General features: G+C 43.2%; 1 protein-coding gene across 3 annotated transcripts in view; it reads right to left on the bottom strand.

Annotated features, from left to right (window-relative positions):
• The window catches only part of crebbpa (CREB binding protein a), a 100142-nt gene that overhangs the window by 10036 nt on the left and 72064 nt on the right, over positions 1 to 18042 (bottom strand). Inside the window, exons 4-22 of one of the 3 annotated variants that reach the window (XM_034109506.2) lie at positions 13835 to 13948; positions 12339 to 12584; positions 11393 to 11492; positions 11068 to 11205; positions 10835 to 10952; positions 10535 to 10706; positions 9565 to 9627; positions 8994 to 9115; positions 6897 to 7127; positions 5837 to 6136; positions 5388 to 5540; positions 4937 to 5111; positions 3354 to 3472; positions 3012 to 3251; positions 2398 to 2486; positions 1470 to 1550; positions 1166 to 1222; positions 569 to 646; positions 396 to 463 (exon numbers count right to left, since the gene is read on the bottom strand). In XM_034109506.2, the coding sequence (XP_033965397.1) occupies positions 396 to 463; positions 569 to 646; positions 1166 to 1222; positions 1470 to 1550; positions 2398 to 2486; positions 3012 to 3251; positions 3354 to 3472; positions 4937 to 5111; positions 5388 to 5540; positions 5837 to 6136; positions 6897 to 7127; positions 8994 to 9115; positions 9565 to 9627; positions 10535 to 10706; positions 10835 to 10952; positions 11068 to 11205; positions 11393 to 11492; positions 12339 to 12584; positions 13835 to 13948 (2664 nt within the window). The remainder of the gene's footprint in view (positions 1 to 395; positions 464 to 568; positions 647 to 1165; positions 1223 to 1469; positions 1551 to 2397; positions 2487 to 3011; positions 3252 to 3353; positions 3473 to 4936; positions 5112 to 5387; positions 5541 to 5836; positions 6137 to 6896; positions 7128 to 8993; positions 9116 to 9564; positions 9628 to 10534; positions 10707 to 10834; positions 10953 to 11067; positions 11206 to 11392; positions 11493 to 12338; positions 12585 to 13834; positions 13949 to 18042) is intronic. The other 2 variants (XM_034109574.2, XM_034109635.2) reach the window with 2 other exon arrangements.

Here is an 18042-nt window from a genome sequence, read left to right as displayed (position 1 = left end):
CAAAAGAATGGAGAAGCAGAGGTTACACAGTATGTCCTTAAAAAGCCTGCAGTAGCCTTCAATCTAAGAAAACAAGAGAAGCACTAGAACAGATTTATGGGGCATCATGAAATCTTGAAACTGTCAGCACCATATGACATAAAGGTAAGAATTGTTTTTCAGGTTTAAAAACACCAAACTAAAATACCAGTGAGGCCAACATCATAAAAAAGGCCCCCATTGCAGGAAATCCACAGAGACATATGCTGCCCATGTGCAGGTGGTTTAAATTGTCTCGTGTCTTCAGTGCTTGTGAGACAAAGGCACAATAATTTGTTGACATTTTGAAGACTGCAGGGAACACTGAAAGACTGACCTTAAATACATAAAACTCAGATGAAGAGAAATGAACTAACGTTTCGCAGAGAACTTGTTGTCCTTCCGTGTTTTTGCACTCTTCTTTAAACAATTGTCACAGATGAATCTGGAAAGAAGTGAGAGAAATTAGACGTATTGTTACAATTAAGACTCAAAATATGCAACAAAACAATTTATGCAAAATTAAGTGAAGTAGAAATTGAAATCTCACCCAGATGGCCAAATGGTGTCGTAGTGTAAGACGCATATCTGGTGCATCTTCCGTCCACAATCTTTACAATCAACAAACCTAAAGAAAAGCAAACATACAGTCAGAAATTTCAGAGCAGCTACACATGAACAAGATTCTCAAAGCTACCTGACTGAGAGTGTTGGCCAAAAGTATAGCATTGCACTCTCAAGCTACAGTTAGTCTACGTAGCTCTTTTATATGAGCTCTGATTGACATCATTTGTAGAAATGTTGATGTCCTAACTGGCAGCAAGCAACAAATGCCAAAGTGCCTTACTGGGAGTACATAGTTGTAATGACAATGTTGAAGGAACTCATCACATATCAAAAAACTAAGAGCCTGGATTTTCTGAAAGAAATACTCATCAGAGACAGAGTGTTTTGACACTGCCCAGTTGCCCTGACGCCTCACTCATACCAAAGGGATTTATCGGAAACATCCAGAGAGAAAACGTAAAGACTGTGCATTCATTGCAAAAGTGTAGTAATATGTTTTATTAGACTGAGCAAAGAAAGAACGTCACATAAGTGTCAGTATTAGTCCTTCTTAGAGAGGGTGTGCTTTGTGTCAACTTACGGTTCAGAGTCGAGAACATCGTTCTTCTTTCGTTCAAACTGGTCTTTTGATATTCTCCTGAAGTGTCGGGAATAAATAGAGTTAGTAAGGAGAACTGTACAAACACAGAACCATATTTTAGTTTTGCTATCTTCAGTCCTAGGCTCTGGTTGTTTCTTATCACTGACCGAAGCCTGTGTGAGGGTCACAGTCTTTCATCAAATATACGTAATAAGCCTCTAAAAAAACAGACTGATTCACAAGCCCACTGAAATCTTTTTATTAATTTTTTGATTGTGGGTTTATCAACTTCCAGTCTACTCACGTCTGTGGCTGTGCGGGATCGTCCCCTAGCGTCACACTCTCCCCCTGGATCTCATTGAAGCACTTCTCACAGAAATGATACCTGCAAAAACACACACACAACATTCAGCATGTTCAACAATCAACGGTGCGTGTTCGGCTACTTGTGTGTCCAGTTCAATTGTACACAACAACACTTGTCTTTTGTGTTTTATAACAGAACGCTGGGAACCCCTAAGCTCCCATTGAGAGTGTAAATGGGCCGCGCTGCAGGAGCCTCATGCTCTCCGTCAGGCTGCTTCTGTGCAAAGTGCCCAGTTAAAGTGTGAAAGGGGGGCTGCAGTTACCCAGTTTGTACAGCAGGGGGCGCAATGGAGCGTTGTGCAAGCATTCATCTGCGAGTGGAAGGAAAAGGCACTGATGGGCAACGTTTTATGTATTTTTTCATCTTTTGTGCAAGAGAAGGAGCAGCAACACCAAACTCTCAGCCCCTCGGTAGATGCTGAGCAAAACACCATCAACACACTGCTGTGCTGCGACTGACACTGTCGGGTCTTCAGAGTGTTTCCCTGTATGTTCAACACTGGAACCTGGCTTTTAACAAATGTTGAGAGCAAAACCATTTTGTGGACTCATGCTGTGTCAGGACCCAGAGGCAGAGTCATTACAGCCGAGCCTGTCAGGATGACGGTCCTGCCGGATCCCAGCGGCCCCTCTAGAGCAGAGGAGCAGACCACCCCAGGTTGCAGGGTAACACACTTCAAACGGCTGCATTCATTGCCCTTTTAAACACTTAATAAAAAACCGTGTTTGCAAATACATAACACGTGGGAGATGATTCAGTGAGATTAAAAATCCTAATACATAGTTTAGTATACAGCCACCCATAGCTACTAAGCTATACTTGGACACATTCAAACATTTATGAAGACACACACAAAGAGTGGTACCTGTTCTGGTAACTGTAGTATGTTCCTCCAGTAGGGATGGTGCAGAGCTGCTTGCCATAGCAACAGAGGGTTTGAGGGGAGAACTCGTACTGCAGACAAAAAGGAGGACAATCGTGGTTAAAAAAGATTCATTCATTCAGTACATTCTTTGAATCAGGAGAAGAAAAGGTATTCAGTCAGAGGATTTGTTTCCCTCATCTTTAGTGCTGGGCGATGTGGACAAAGCTCTAAAATATGAACGACTGAGGGTGAAAATAAAATGCACACTCATCCTCCCAAGTCTAATAGTTTTAGCGTATTTCATCAAACAAAGAGTAGAAAAGGAAGTCAACTTTTGATCCTTGCAGTCATGTCACAAAACTTTTCATTACATGTCACTTGTTACTTAGACGCTTTTATCCAAAGCCACTTCCATACATTCAATACTGTGGGCAATTCCACAGGAACAATTTGGGGTGAAGTGTCTTGCCCAAGGACACAGTAGAATGTTGACTGTAGCAGGATTCGAACCAGATCCGAAGATCAGCGCACCAATTCACTGAGCCACAACCTCCGTTTTCTCAACATATAAAAACCCTTCCTGAATTTTCATTTTCAACACGCCATTAACTCACCTTCCTCCCGCAGCAGTAGCCCAGGAGCTGCATGACGGGGTCGATCTCGGACTCGAATACCTCGGCCAGTTTGGAGCAGTATTTGTAGACGCGGGACGTCTTGCGGTTGTAGATCCAGGCGTTGTTGAACATGATCCAGACGTCATCAACGTATTGCCACGGCTCCTGGTATTGGCCCGTGTCGAGCTTTCGCTTTATCGTGGACAGATCTATAGGGTTCTTCACTATGTCAAAGTAGTCCTGGAGAGACGGGGACAAATACAAAGTGTAAGTGTTAACACCCAAGATCAGTTTTTGTTTCAAGTGAAAATATGACATGGCAAGTGCATGTGTGCTACGTACAGGGATTCCCAGGAGCATGGGGTCCACTGGCTGTCTGAAGGGCAGCGACTCGGGGTCCTGCCTGTAGAGAGACTCCAGAGTAGGCATCAGAGCCTGGCGCAACTCCTCGGGCTTAAAGACTGGAAAAGGAAAAGAGGAAAAGGCACCGTGTAAGTAAACTAACAAAGTTACAGAAAAAGCACAGTCCACTGTACAGGAGAAGTAAGAGGGATTAACCCCTAAACCTTTCCTCAGCTTCACAAAGACAACAGACTCCCTGAACACTACATAGGACAGCGATTGTAATGTAAACACCAGCGACATTAAATCCTGGTCTAGTTGCATATTGTTGTCTGTATGACATCAGTTATTTTTCCAAATGTTCTTAGAACTACAACAAAATGACAAATCAATGGTTATGATATTTTTTTAAGTAGAAATAGAGAAGCAATTCAAATATACTCTGATTTCAGTCTCTCAAATAAAGGATTGCCTGCTTATCCCTCGTCATTAGGGATGGGTATTGTTTGAAATGTATCGATTCCGATTCCGGTTCTTATTGATTCCCTGTTTCGATTCCAAAATTGTAAAAGAAAGAGTTAGAAAGTTTAGATAACAAAAATATCTTTATTCTTTTAAGCTTTAACTGACATTTTTACAAATAAAAAATATACATGCAATACAAATGTATTGCACAATAGCTGTGCTTTATTTTAACTGAGCTATGCCTGTGGCAAGCTATTAACAGGCATTACACTGTGCCTTGTCTTTTTCTTTTTTAGTGTAGTGGAGCCTCACTTTAGAGCGTTACCGCGCTCCATCTTTGGTGTTATGAAGTGACTGAGCTCGTGACCTGTCTACGGGAGGACGGGGGGAGCCTCGCTGCGGGGCAACTGTGGACCTCTGTCGCCTGTCAGCGCAACTTACATGATGCCGTTTAAAAAAAATTAAGGGCCCCCTGATGACCGGCCGTTCTGTGATTCTCCAGAACACACAGATGGCCAGTCCGCCCTTACCCTGTATTCCACCGGGTCACCGCAGACGGACCCGGTGGAAAATCTACCGCATTTAGGAACCGTTAAGCAGAACCGAAATTGTGTATTTTGTACGGGTACCCGGCATTTTCTTATCGGTTCTCATCTGGAACCGAGTTTCGGTTCCCAACCCTACTCGTCATACATCATATGTGACCGGAAAAATGTTTTGGTCGAACTAAATATTTGAAGATGTCATGTTTGGATGTTATAATTATTTTTCACAAATAAATGAAATGAAAATAATTTGAAGTTGCAGCTCTTTGTCCCTGCCTGCACATCAAATGGAACGTAAACATTAGATTAGGTGGCCTCCATTATTTGTTGGGTATATAATACCAGCACGTGCACAGTCTGTTCATTATTTGTGTACAATTCTGGCAAGATCAAGAAGGATCACAAGAGTCTGGATATTGTTCAGAGCTAGTGCAAGACTTGTTGTCACAATAAGTTAGACATCAATTATAAGTGTGTCTCAGTCGGCACAGAGTGGGATTATTGAAGTTTCTGACAGTGACAGAAACCCTCTCCTCTGGGTGAGTGGACCAGTCTTCACAGATTTGGACTCACTTTTCCTCCGTGACTGAGTGGGGGATGAGGAGGTTGAGCCGTTGGCTCCGCCCTCTTCTTCTTCTTTGGGTTCTGTCTTCATTTCTGGCTTTTTCTCCTCCACCTCCATTCGCTCCGGCTTTACATCTGGCTCCTCCTTCTTCACCAGCACCGTTGAAGCAGAGTCTTCCTCAGTCTACACAAATCAAGGAAAAAGACTCACAGTCAAGTCTACATTCTCATTATTTTGATATCCTAGAGTTCATTAAGGATGAAAGTGAATAACTAAAGGTTTAACAAACAAAGACTGACTAATGTTATCCTCAAATGATGTCCACAGGTAAAGAATATCATGTGTTGTACAATGTCATTTCAAATGTACTGATTTGTTAGATTCTTTAAACAATTTGATATAGAAGAAATATGTTCAGCAGTAAAACATTACGTTTTTCAAAACATCGATTGAACCCACCTCCATCTTGGGCTCAGTTTTGCCGCCTGCGGCCTCAAACCCTTTTTGCTCCCGGTGTGCTTCTGCTTTGACCTCCTGTGCAGGCAGGTCGGCGCTGATGGTCGAGGCCGGTGCCGGCACCCGGTTATCTAGACTGGCCCCTGGTTGAGAGAGCTGAAACACGGGGGGGGACAGAGGGACACACAGAGAAAGAAGATATGAGGTATTGGCATCAGCTCATTTGCTTTATTTTGTATGCAGGTGCTGAAACACACATGGAAACCTCTATATTGATTTCATTGCTCCCCTAAAGTTAAAGATGAACATTCCCATTGTGATGGATGCTACAAACAGTGGTAAGGATGCAGTTGTCAGACAGAGAGGTGGATGGGGATGGGGGTTGGTACATGGCAGGCAGAGGTATGGGAGTTTGTTCAGAGTGGAGGGCATGCTGAGGGTCTCAGGCTCACCGGCGTGGAAGGGGGCTGAGGCAGGGGCGGAGGCTGCGCAGCAGGGAGCTCCGCCGGGGGTGGGGGCAGGGTGGGGCGGGGCGGGGTGGCACCCGGGGCTGGGGCGGGGCCAGGGAGGTTGGGGGTGGAGCTGCGGCTGGAGGGCTGGGGGTGTGGCAGGTTAGTGGCCCCCCCAGCCGTGGAGACGGAGGAGGCGGCAGGAGGAGGCGTGGTGTGCAAGGGGGTTTGGGAGGAGGCTAGCTGAGGGCCCATCGAGGGGCCAAGTGCATTCATGGGGAGGTTAGCGCCCTGCTGCTGCTGCTGGAGAGAAGGACACACAAAGGGCAGGCGACACACACGCACACACACACACACACACACACCAGATTAGCAGACAGACACACAAGCGTAAGGTCAACCAGACACACACAATTTGAGGTTTAGAGAGTAAAAGAGCCTTCTTTCCACCTTTCTTAAGATCTTTTCTGTTCTTTGGTTTTAGCGCCTGGCCGACGCGCTCACACATCACTCAGAGATATGTTTGTTTTTGGTACATTTATTTCCATGTTATCGTTTCCATTTCAACACTGGTCGTTCTCTTCTTTAAAACACACACATGAAGGTATCTTACCAGACGAGGTTGAACCAGTGTTTGTCATTTAAATAAACAAATAGTCTCTTCTCTGCAGTGCAATGCAGCGGTCAAAAAACCGTGTAGCTTCACAACCAAACTAGAACCCAGAGTATAATCAGCAGGACTCTTTTAACCAGCTGAGGCCATTGCAGCACCAATCAGCCGCTCCGCCCAGCCGTGGCTGCGGATCACGATCACCTGACACCAATCAATTATACTCCATTACATACATTAAATGATTAAATAATCAAAATAATAAATCAACGTTTTGGCTCCTACAGAGAGCATTTTGTGATCGGTATGAGAACAATTTCAGAGCAATTAGTGCATCAAATGGTTGGTGAGAGTAGTTTGATTTTAAGTTCCAGATGCTGTTTGGAATGAGCATACGTTTAAAAGAAGATAGCGTTACCTAAAACAGCCAACTAGTGAGTTCTAACGTCTCACCTGGGTGATGGCAGCCTGTGCAGGTGGCTGGCCCATGCCGGGCCCCACGGTGACATTCAAGGCCCCCGTTGCAGCGACTGCAGTTGATCCTGGAGGGAACTGGGTCTGAGCCAGGAACTGTCCCTGGCTAGCCGTCTGGCCGACCATGTTAGCACCGCCATGTGCCGCTATCATGCCCTGAGCCGCTATCATGCCCTGAGCCTGGGGCATCCTGGAGGGGGACATGCCCATCTACAAGGCAGGGAAGAAGATGATTACTTTGAGCTCAGTGACGGGAGTTTCCACTGACATAACCAGAAGCAAGAGCCAAAGATCAATCACATTACTGGCATTCTAGCGCCATTATAATGCGGTGATGGTTTACAATGAATGTCTCCCATCTCAAATAAAAGGCTGTACAAAGTGAAGTGTGAAGTGGTTTATGGATTACAGACTACAGTAGTGTCAATTGTCTAGATATCAATCTATATCGTCTATAGTGCTTAACAGTTATGAATGAAATAGATTCTTGTTATAAAATAAGAAAATGTTAATGCTTTTGTTACAAAAATACAAAGTGATGACACAATTCAAAATATTTACGAAAGAAATTAAAGGTGGGGTAGGTAATTTTGGAGAAACCAGCTTGAGTGCGCTAGAATTTGAAAATACACATCCGGAGAAAATCTGCCACTTCCTTACAGAGCCCCTCCTCCAACACACAGGAACGCGCACATGACCAATGAGGGCACGAGATAAGTTTGTGCCCCGATGGAAGGCTGACAGGCAGGTCGGCCGGGCCGGCTAAAATGATTGGTCGTGCTTTTTACAGTACTACGGCTTCCACAGATAAATTATTTTTATGTATTTTTTGTCAAAGCACTTCAGATATTCATTGCTATCGGGATGTTAAGAGCATTCCATGGAATATAACAAAAAGTGTTTCTGAAATAAATTACCTACCCCACCTTTAATAGAGATAAAAAAAGATATTCAGATATTAAAATCAGAATTAGAATCCAGTGTATTGCCAGGTACGCTTAAACATATAAGGAATTTGCTTAAAGGTGGGGTAGGTAAGTTTGAGAAACCGGCTCAAGATCGCTAGAATTTGAAAATACACGAGAAAATCTGCCACTTCCTTACAGAGCCCCTCCTCCAACACACACGAACGCGCACATGACCAATGAGGGCACAAGATAAGTTTGTGCCCAGATGGAAGGCTGACAGGCAGATAGGCCATCCAATCCGTTTAGCCGGGGCCGGCTAAACGGATTGGTCGTGCTTTTTACAGTATTACGGCTTCCACAGATGACATATTTTTATGGATTTTTTGTCAAAGCACTTAATGTATTCATTGCTATCGGGATGTTAAGAGCATTCCATGGAATATAACAAAAAGTGTATCTCGAGCCGGTTTCTGAAACTTACCTACCCCACCTTTAAGTGTCTGGTGGTGTGACCATAAACAATCTAAGAAATATAAGTTGCAATAGTAGGTAAAAGAGAAATATATAAGGATAATGGAAATAAGTACTTTTAAGAAGCAATTTAGCATTAAAAAACTCCTATGTCCTAGCCATTTTCAGAAACGTAAAAGATTGATTTATGACAAATTTAATTTAACTAATTAATTTAACGCTTTCTCAGAGTTTTTAGGCATCTGCCGTGTCTATACTAGTTACCCACCGATACATCAGCAAAGGTCATAGGACTCATTATTCAAGTATTTAAACCTATTCACACTTAATTGTGTTGTAGCCAACAGGTAAACATTACCAAAAATTGGCCATGACGCACATCTTGTATTTACTGCCGTCCGTTTCTTTAACAAGGGGCACATTGTTCGGTATTACAGTTCAATGCCTCCGTCCCACACCTGGGTTAGTGAAAGACTGCAGAACAAAAAGCACTCTTCTTAACAAGCTGGTGCAGTGACTCGTCCATCTTAAAATTCAACATCTCATGACCTGCCCAGTGGACTACATTTTTAATTAGCCTGGTACTTTGTGCAGACAGAGTGTGCATTTACTAGCAACTGGGTGTTAGCTCATATTACGTGTATGCTTGTGCGTGTGTGTGTGCGCTGTAATTTGTGTGCCCCCCTGCCCTCCTCACCGCTGGGACGGAGCTCATGTTCATCTGCTGTGGGTGGTTCATGGGTGAGGCGGCTCGGGCTCCCATTGGTGTCTGGGATATCTGGGCGTTGGGCAGAGCCAGGTGGTTGAACTGGTTGATTCCTGTACAGAGGACCATCACGTTCGGTACACACAACTCAATTGCACAAAAATAGCCAACACAACTTCACAGAGCTAAAGAAGCATTACCCAATCAAATATGGTGGTGAAAGTTTAAATTTGTATTTTTCTTCCAGTCTATGCAAAAACTCAGACCTTTACACATGTCCATTTTCAGGCAGCTCCACAGTTAGACCTGTGTGGTTAAGTGGAAGTACTTGAATATTGAGATTGCATCTTATAGTTCTGCAAAGAAATGGTCTCTTCCTTTAGTTCGCTTGCCTTTCATGGGTTCTACAGTGAATGTGTTCAGCCTTACCGACACGTTCTTCATACAGACTTCTAGATAATGTGGATTTGGAATAGTCCCTTTATTAAGAGTCTTTTCAGTTTCCCATTACATCTTTGTATTGGAATGAGAAATATGCAACATGTAGCGCTCTAAGACGTACCTTGTGAAACCTGCATGCGATTCATGATTTGATTTGGCATGTTGGGCAGAGGAACAGGCCCATCTATGAAGCAAAGAGAAAAACACCATTGAACGGAAAGACAAATTGAAGAACGTGATCAAATCAAGTTTTATTTATATAGCACATTTTTAAAACGATTTTTGGTCGAGCCAAACTGCTGTACATACAATAAAAATACTTTACAATAAAGACACTTCACAACAAATACAACAGCACAGTTTGTACAGAATATTAGTATGAGAAAACGACACTCTCTGTCCTTAGACCCTCACATTGTACAAGGAAAAACTTCCAGAGAAAACCCACAGTTTAAAGGGGAACATGGGAGAAACCTCAGGGAGAGCAACAGAGGAGGGATCCCTCTTCCAGGACGGACAGACGTGCAATAGATGCCGTTCACACAACCTCTCCACTGCATGGTTTTCAATTAAAGGGTTGTTGTTTTTAGCTATGTGGATACACATCTTACTCACAATAATTTGCAACATCACAGCAGCCTAATACAACAAACCACTAAAGGCATCTCAACCACAATAGAAAGGATATAGCAAGATCTTTCCATGTTGAAAAATGCCTCAAAGTATTTATCTGTTCTAACATGAGCAAACACTAGGGGGGTAATGTGAACTTGCAGTTGAAACAGATACATCTGCACACTAACAGCTCATGTTAAAATTATTTTCAGCCAAGCATAACGATCATTCAAAAAGGAGCTATTTGGTGTGCAGGTTTATCCAATTAGACTTTGCTAGATATTTATTTTATTCCTATTACCCAACCAAGACGAAAATATGTGAAATGGCATAAATATCACACAAAAAGAAGAAATAATACAATACAAACACTTGTTTCTAACACTTGTTTTGGTCAAAAAAAATGATGCAAGAAACTTGAAATGCATTTGAGGTTTTACCTCACAACTCTTCAGGTCTTGTACCGCTGTACTCACTCTGTGGCCTTGGGCTGAAGGCATTGGGCTGGGGGAGGCCGGGCTGCTGGTTCCCCTGGGCGGCCAGAGGAGCCTGGTTGATGATCTGCTTCTGTAGCCTGGAGCGCCGCTTCTCCTCCAGCTCCTTTTGGATTTTATAGATTTTCTCAGCCAGGAAGTGATAGTATTCATCCTGAGGGGAGACAAAGGGGGTGAGTAGAAGGCAATATTAAAGTTGACAAATACATTCTGAGGCTTTGTGTGTGGCCTTGAAAGGGAGAGGAATTATTTCCATGTTGAGGCCCGTTTCAGAAAACCTACCCGGCTGTTAGCGGACTCGTACATGTCCCCCTCCACCTTTCTGGCGTAAGCCACCAGGTTCTCCATTCGTCTGTCCTTCAAAGCTGCCGGGTCAGGCGTGGGGAATATGGCTTGTACTCTGCAGGAGAAGAATTGCAGCAATGAACATCTCAAATTCTTCCTCTGTACTTCAAAACCTTCAAAATGTCATGGTAGGAGTCAGTTCCAGTGGTCCAGCAGGGGTATACACTTACAGCTTGTGCACGAGGTGATTCCTCAGGTCCTGAGTGACGTGCTCGTGCCAGGATTTCCTGGTGCCTGTGGCAGAGATGGGTGCTGCTGTGGGAAGGTTACCCAGCGAGCCCACAGAGGACCCGTCTGACAGCAGCTGACTGGAGGTGGAACAGGAGGACGGGTAGAAGTTACATATTTAAATAGTGTAATTTTTTACATGGGACTGCACTCTAGAATTCATCAAATCTATTAGACATGTACATTTTAAGTAGCTACTTGAATTTCCTGCAATAAAAAGAAAGTTTAGGGTGAATGAATGAAATGCCGTTGTTTGCTGGGACTGACTTGTTAGTGTTGAGTGTGTTGGGGAGGGCGTCTGTGTGCAGGTTCGTCTGATCTGAAGTGGTCACGCCCGGAGTCCCGCCTCCAAGAGCCATCTGGTTACCTGTAACACAGAGCGCTGTGAGCAAACAGCACTGCCTTCATTTTAAAATCGTGCTCTGCGAATAAAATATGGCTGCCGTGACCACAGCTGCAGAGCACACTCTCAACACAGACATAATAAAAAGGGCCAGCAAAGGTTATCTTTGCTTTATATTACATTCATTTTTATATCCGTTTTAGAGCCTAGCAGTTGGGTGTGCCGTGCATTAACAAGTCAATCAATACACACATGCCTACATTGAAGAGAGCACAACTTTTTAAAGGTTTTTAAGGTTTTCTACAAGCGCTCATATATACTAGTACTAATATTGTGTTTTTGCGGCCAACCTGGAAGTCAGCATTACAAGGGCTCCCGACAAAAATAAATTGGCTATTATTTTATTGTCTTTTAGATTATAGCAGAAGATATGATCTGTGGCAAACGCACATTTTATGATACTTGCACGTTTCATGGAGCAGATTCATCTCCACATATTTATACACCTTTATAACAGTTGAAGCATACATGTCATGACTAAAAGTAAATAGCTAGTGCTATAAACAAACGGCATCACTGTTGCATTTCTTCACTTCACGATCACTAAGCTAAAGGTGGACGGGTGTTGGCAGTCTTATTTAGTAACTTGTTAGCAGCTGCCTTTTCGGAAAGACAAGTAAAAGCTTCAGACATTTATGAGTGGGGTAATAACTTGAACAAAATATAAAAAGATGGTTAAACTCATGTTAATCGAAGACCTTATTCCAGGCATCTAACCAAAACTAATTCAAAATACCATTACATTTCAAGGAACCCAGAAGTGCTAAATATCACTACATGACTATAAAACATCGAGATATTTGGCTTTACCAAGTGCATTGATGGGTCTCATCTGCGGGAGCTGCTGTGTGTTGGGTGCTCCTCCAGTCTGGCCCGCGGCCCCCCGGGCCTGCCCAGTGGTCTGGCTGCTGTAGGGCAGCCCAAGTGCCTCGTACGCTCTCTGCATGGAGCTGGGGTCTATGGGGGTTGAGGTATTGATGGTGGGAGTACTGGGCTGGCCCACACCAACGGAGGACATGGCGTTCTGGAGGCTCGCATTGGGGGAGCCTAGCATGGCTGTGGAGAGAGACAGCGCCGTCAGTCTTAACACTCAAATACAATCAATCTGACTATACTGCCAGCTGGTAGACATTTTCACCATCTCTACTGCTGCAAGCAAGGGTAGGCACACAAATGCTAAATGTTGATACTGTGTGCCAAGCCCAATGAATGTAAAAAGTATCCTCTTTGGTGAAAACACAGCAAAAGTAGTAGTAGAAAACACACATGCTTACACACTTTGACCTCTGGCAAGATGAAGTCACAAGGCAACATGATACAGTGTGAACATAATGCAAGGCTAAACGCTTTGAAAAGCAGTGAACTGAATAAATGCATAAATCCCTCCAGGGGACAAAGCATTAGCATATTTTTCTGAGTTCAGGCTTTGGGCGAGCTAAAAAAGCTCTTAGTTTGTGCAAAGACCAAAATCGGAGGAGGCAGAACAAAGAAACTCTGCGCTGTGCTTGTGTTGGCAGGAGAGACACAAGCCTCAACGTCATGTTCTTTAACATGCAAACCAAACAGGGACAGACCGACACTGGAATGCTTTAAGTGATGAAAGATGCCGAGCAGAGGGGTGAAGTAAAGAAAAGAAAATAATGGAGGGGGGAAAAAAAGGGGAGAGTAAAAAAAAATGGAAGAGTAAAAGTTACAAATGCAAGTCATGAAGAAGAATGAAAAATATTGGGTTGGGTATTCAAGAACAGAGTGTGAAACCCGAGAGTGGAAAACAAAACAGAAAGAAAACAGTTTAAGTGCGAGGCTCTGTTCCGGAGGGGAGTAGCAGTAAACAGCCCAACAGCCAATGGCTCAGCGGGACACATCCAGCACACGCTCTCCGTTTCCTCCCTCTCTTCCTCCATCACACGCCTATCCCTCTTGTGTGTCAGATTACAAGCCCAACAGGACCACACACTTACTCACTGAATGCTTTTAGGCATTGTTGAGGGGCACGAACCTAGAAATAAATTGCCTGAATGGTCAAATACTCAAACATTCTGCACACAAGCCTCTGCGGCTGGTTTCAGGAAAGCCACAGGAAGGTATTATTCTTGCTGATGATGTCACTATAGACTACAAGAGCTTAATCTCCTTTAATGTCTGAGATTAAGACTGGGGCCTTTGTGAGACCAACGCAGAGATGCGCTGCTTATTCAGTACAGTCAATGGAAGTAAATCAGCCTTGTGTTTGGTGTCTGCGGGGATGTCTGACCACTTGACAACGGCTGAGCGACAGCGTGCCGGAGCCTGCTACTCGTACTCACTTTGCTGGGTGCGCTTGTCGCTGGCGTTCTTCAGCGGCAGGCAGACAGGGCAGTCGTGTCTCGTGCAGTTTTTCCAGTGCGAGATGATCTGTCTGGACGACGCACAGTGTGCCACTGCAGAGAGGAGGGAGATGGGGACACCAGGAAATCAACGTTAGAGCTGTGCAAATCACTGGAAATTCACATCATGTTTAATGAAACCAAAACCATTTTTACATTCAGCTTGTTCTAAATGTAATGCCCACATGACATTTCCAGCAGCAGTCTCCCTCACAGTTGAGTCCTATTCTCTATCTCAGACTGGAATTAAGGTTAATTATATTGTGTAACTTTAAACGACTTTCTCTGTTTTGAAATAACAAGCAGAAAGGACATATCACACACCTCACATTTAGAAGAAGGATTTCCTGTACACACATTAACAACATTGAGCAAAGTGGTCCTTGACAGAACGAAGAAAAAACTATGAGGACTTAATATAAATGTTAAGGAGGAGAGACAAAGGGATGACCCGATGTGGTCGGTATGGGCGACTTTCAGGGTATTTTGTAACCGTTTGGTCCGCTATATTGAGCCTTCTCTGATCCTTCGTTCTACAACATCACACAAGTGATGCATGGAGTGCTGTAGTCGTCAACTTTCCAACCATCTGCTGTCTGTCCTTCTGCAATCTCCTGTAATTGTAATAATAATTTAAAAAAAGGTAATTTGCTATCCGCGCAAAAGATGTCCAAAAAATGAAAATAAAAACTAAGCGTCACCAAAAAAACAAACCACGGAGGACCTTTTCAAAACAAGACAGAAATAAACCTTGAGACGGCAACAAAGCCAAATAAATTATAGAGGGTTTATTATTTTATAAAATAAATCAAATTTTTTATAAAAACATTACAAAACCACTAATATACAGGACAAGTATTAATTAACGCAATGCAGACCTTTTCAATTGTCAAGCATATACAGTGGATTGATTGCAATAACTTGAATGTACTTTAGTGTTCACTGTGCAGCTGTAATATCCAATAAAATAGAAGTATGGAGTAGGACTCTGAAGCGGCAGACCCTCAATATTATAGTGGGGGGGGGAAAACTTTATTTGGACATCCCTAGAGAGAAACTACAGAAATAAAATGTGTCTGCTCCAGGGCTCTCGACTAACTTTGTTCACCATCCTCCCGGAACCGTCCCAAAATGCAATCTAAGCCGTCCCGAAATTAATGTGGACCGTCCCTAATTTAAAATATTAGTTTTTCTACATTATCATTAGTTAAAATCATTCAAAGTGACCTTTAACATAAATAAAACATCATACAAATCATTAGATGATAATTCATCAACCTTTTTATTTGAGTAAATCAGTCAATCACATAAACAAAGGCCAAATATATTTAAACAAACACACAAACGAGAAAATTACTCAAGTCCCATCCAATTAACAAAAAAATCCAACACTGTGTCCTGAAGACAGAACCCAGAGTACCCACTAACCAGGATGACAGTCTGTAACACAGTCAGGAGACCTTTACGAACGGCCCCGCCCCCTCGCACACAGACTGGAGAGAGGGATCTCGTCTGGATTGGAAAGCTCGAAAATACATCATAGACGCATGTTGTAATCTTAATACTGCATATTAGAAACGGAGATCGCGAAACTAAAACTGCGATATAATGTTTATGTAGCAATAATACATATGACATATTTTTTAAATGTCTCCAGTACCGATAAAAAGTCCGATAACGTCGGAGCTTAACGTTACCACTGTCTTTAATAATTCCGGCCCGGGGCCCGTTTAATACCGGGGCTCGGTACCCATCCCTACATGGGGAGAGGCGTAGCATATTGCTAAGGAATAAATACGATGGAGGAGGGTTTTCTTCTCAGCCTTATTACCCATAGCAGGATGAAGAGGAGTAAGTAAATAAAGAGGCCGGCGCTCCAGGGTCTGGTTCTGCTGTGCGTTTTTGTGATTAACGGTAAAACATTTCAGAATTCCTCCACGGGATGCCATTGTACATCACTCAACCCGCGAAATACACACACTCAGAGCCATATAATAGATATATTGCGCTGCACACACTCAGTACATAGCTAGACACGCGAATTTGCGGGCACAGCTGTAGCTACGTAGCCTACTGTATGTGTGTGTGTGTGTGTGTGTGTGTATTTTGCGGGTTGCTAAATGTTTTGTGCGTGTGTGTTTATGTTGACAAGGAGGTTTAATAACTGTGTGCTACACAAAACGTGCAGTCGGTTTCATTTTCATCGCCGTTTGTAGTAGAGTTAGCAGGGTATTTTTATTTTAACTCTCGTCCCAAAATAATTTGTTATCCTCCCAGACATTATTTTTTTCGGCCCCGGGGCGACGGGAAGTCCTCAAGCTCGAGCCCTGGTCTGCTCAAACTGAAAAGGTTCAGCTCACTGCACTCATTTCCACTCTTGGAAGGCTGTTGCTTTGGCCCAGAGGAAAAATAAACTATACCGTATTTCCTGATGCATGACTGAACAAACGGAGGCGCTTCATTTCATCTGTGGTCATGCTAATGAGCTAGCAGCTAATCTGACAAAAAATCACCAGCTGGATGAAAGGAGCATCTGCTATCCGATTGGCACTTCTAAATATTACACCATATACAATCATTATCTGGCTTCAAGCTCCAAAGCCCTAGCACAAATAAACACAATTAGATTTCATTATCTTGGTGAGAACGCCAATACTACTGGCAAAGACTGGAACATTGCAGGTCTATAATGTAGCTTTTTGTAGATTTAATGTGAACTGATGAACAAAGAAAAAGAGCTAGGATTGAGGTCCAAAGCCAGTGCACGCATTAGATAAATGTCAAATCTGAGATGTGCGGGTAGGGAAAGAAATCGTTCGCCACAAAATGTCAGAGGTACAGAGACGCAGAAACCCTGAGCGAGAGGAAATGAGCTGGCATGCAGAGACATAGACCCCTTCACACTTAAAACACTTTGGCCTCTGAGGGTGGTTGGCTTGAAATGTAACTTAAGCATTCAAGTCCAAGGCCAGAGCAAAAGACATTAAATCTAAATGAAAGTCGCTTGAGGGGAATTTTGCACAGGAAGGACAGCAGACAGAAACACGCCATAGAGAAAATCCAGGGGAAGACATTCGTGGCACAAGAGAAAGTCGACAAGTGGGCAAGCAGGTAGGATGTGAGTGTTTTTGAATGTATGTGTTAGTCTACTACAAATAAACACAACGTTTATCTTCTGTTAACTTGATTTATTCCATCAACGTACATAACACCAATACAGAGCCATTAACGAACAGTGGACCTCATGCTCCAGGTCTAACACAGACTCACTGCGCATGCGTTACACAGCCTCAAGAGAGCAACCTAGACTACCGTATATCCTGTAGTATAGGCGCAAAGAGATTACATGTTAACAATCTCATTCTATCTTTTTAAAGAAATAAACTAAACAAAAATAACTTTACATTGCATGAATCATAAAACAATCATACAGTGACTTAAAACAAAAATGTTTAAATTCCCTGAGTAGTCAACATAAATTAGGGAAACATTTAAGAAACAAATACATAAACAAAGGTGTTTTCAATGTTCCATTTCAACAGACACTTTAACCCAGATCCCATTGTCCTTCACTGAGTGCTTTTAAGAGCACAAGAGCCGAAGCTCCTTTTTTTGTGAGACAGTCAGCGAGCTGAGATTTTGTGTCTGACCAACGCACCTGCTTGATCCTCTTGCTCTGTATGAGCTCCTTAATGCTACTGATTTCCAACCTGAGTCTCTTCTCTGTGACTTGTTTTGTGGACTTGAGCGCATCGAACAGAGAGTGGTTATCAGTCACACAGAGTACAGGGGGTGCATTCAGTCCAGCATTTCCAGTAGTGAGCTCAGAAAATAGTGTGGCTAGAAAAATTGCATTGTCTACCCCATCTGACATGGCAAGAGTTTCCCCTGCAAGGGTACTGCGAACCACTCGTCTGATTTTCTTTGAATGCCAACAGAGGGGGGAAAACTTCCCTCTTTCTCCCATAAGTGTTATAAAAGTACCTCCCTGTTTGCCTCCGTCTGGGAGGTTTCCAAATGAAGCATCACTGAAAACTATCAAGTTCAAAGCATCACTGTTTCCCAGATGTTGAAATCTAAGTGTCACCTTTTCAGACTTTAGTTTACGGATGATCTTATTAGCATCATGAACAGACTGTACTGTTGCC

This window comes from Pseudochaenichthys georgianus, chromosome 1, assembly GCF_902827115.2.
Source record: "Pseudochaenichthys georgianus chromosome 1, fPseGeo1.2, whole genome shotgun sequence".
Lineage (NCBI taxonomy): Eukaryota > Metazoa > Chordata > Actinopteri > Perciformes > Channichthyidae > Pseudochaenichthys > Pseudochaenichthys georgianus.
The sequence above is the reverse complement of the archived record's forward strand: the minus strand, read 5'-3'. Positions and strand labels throughout refer to the sequence as shown.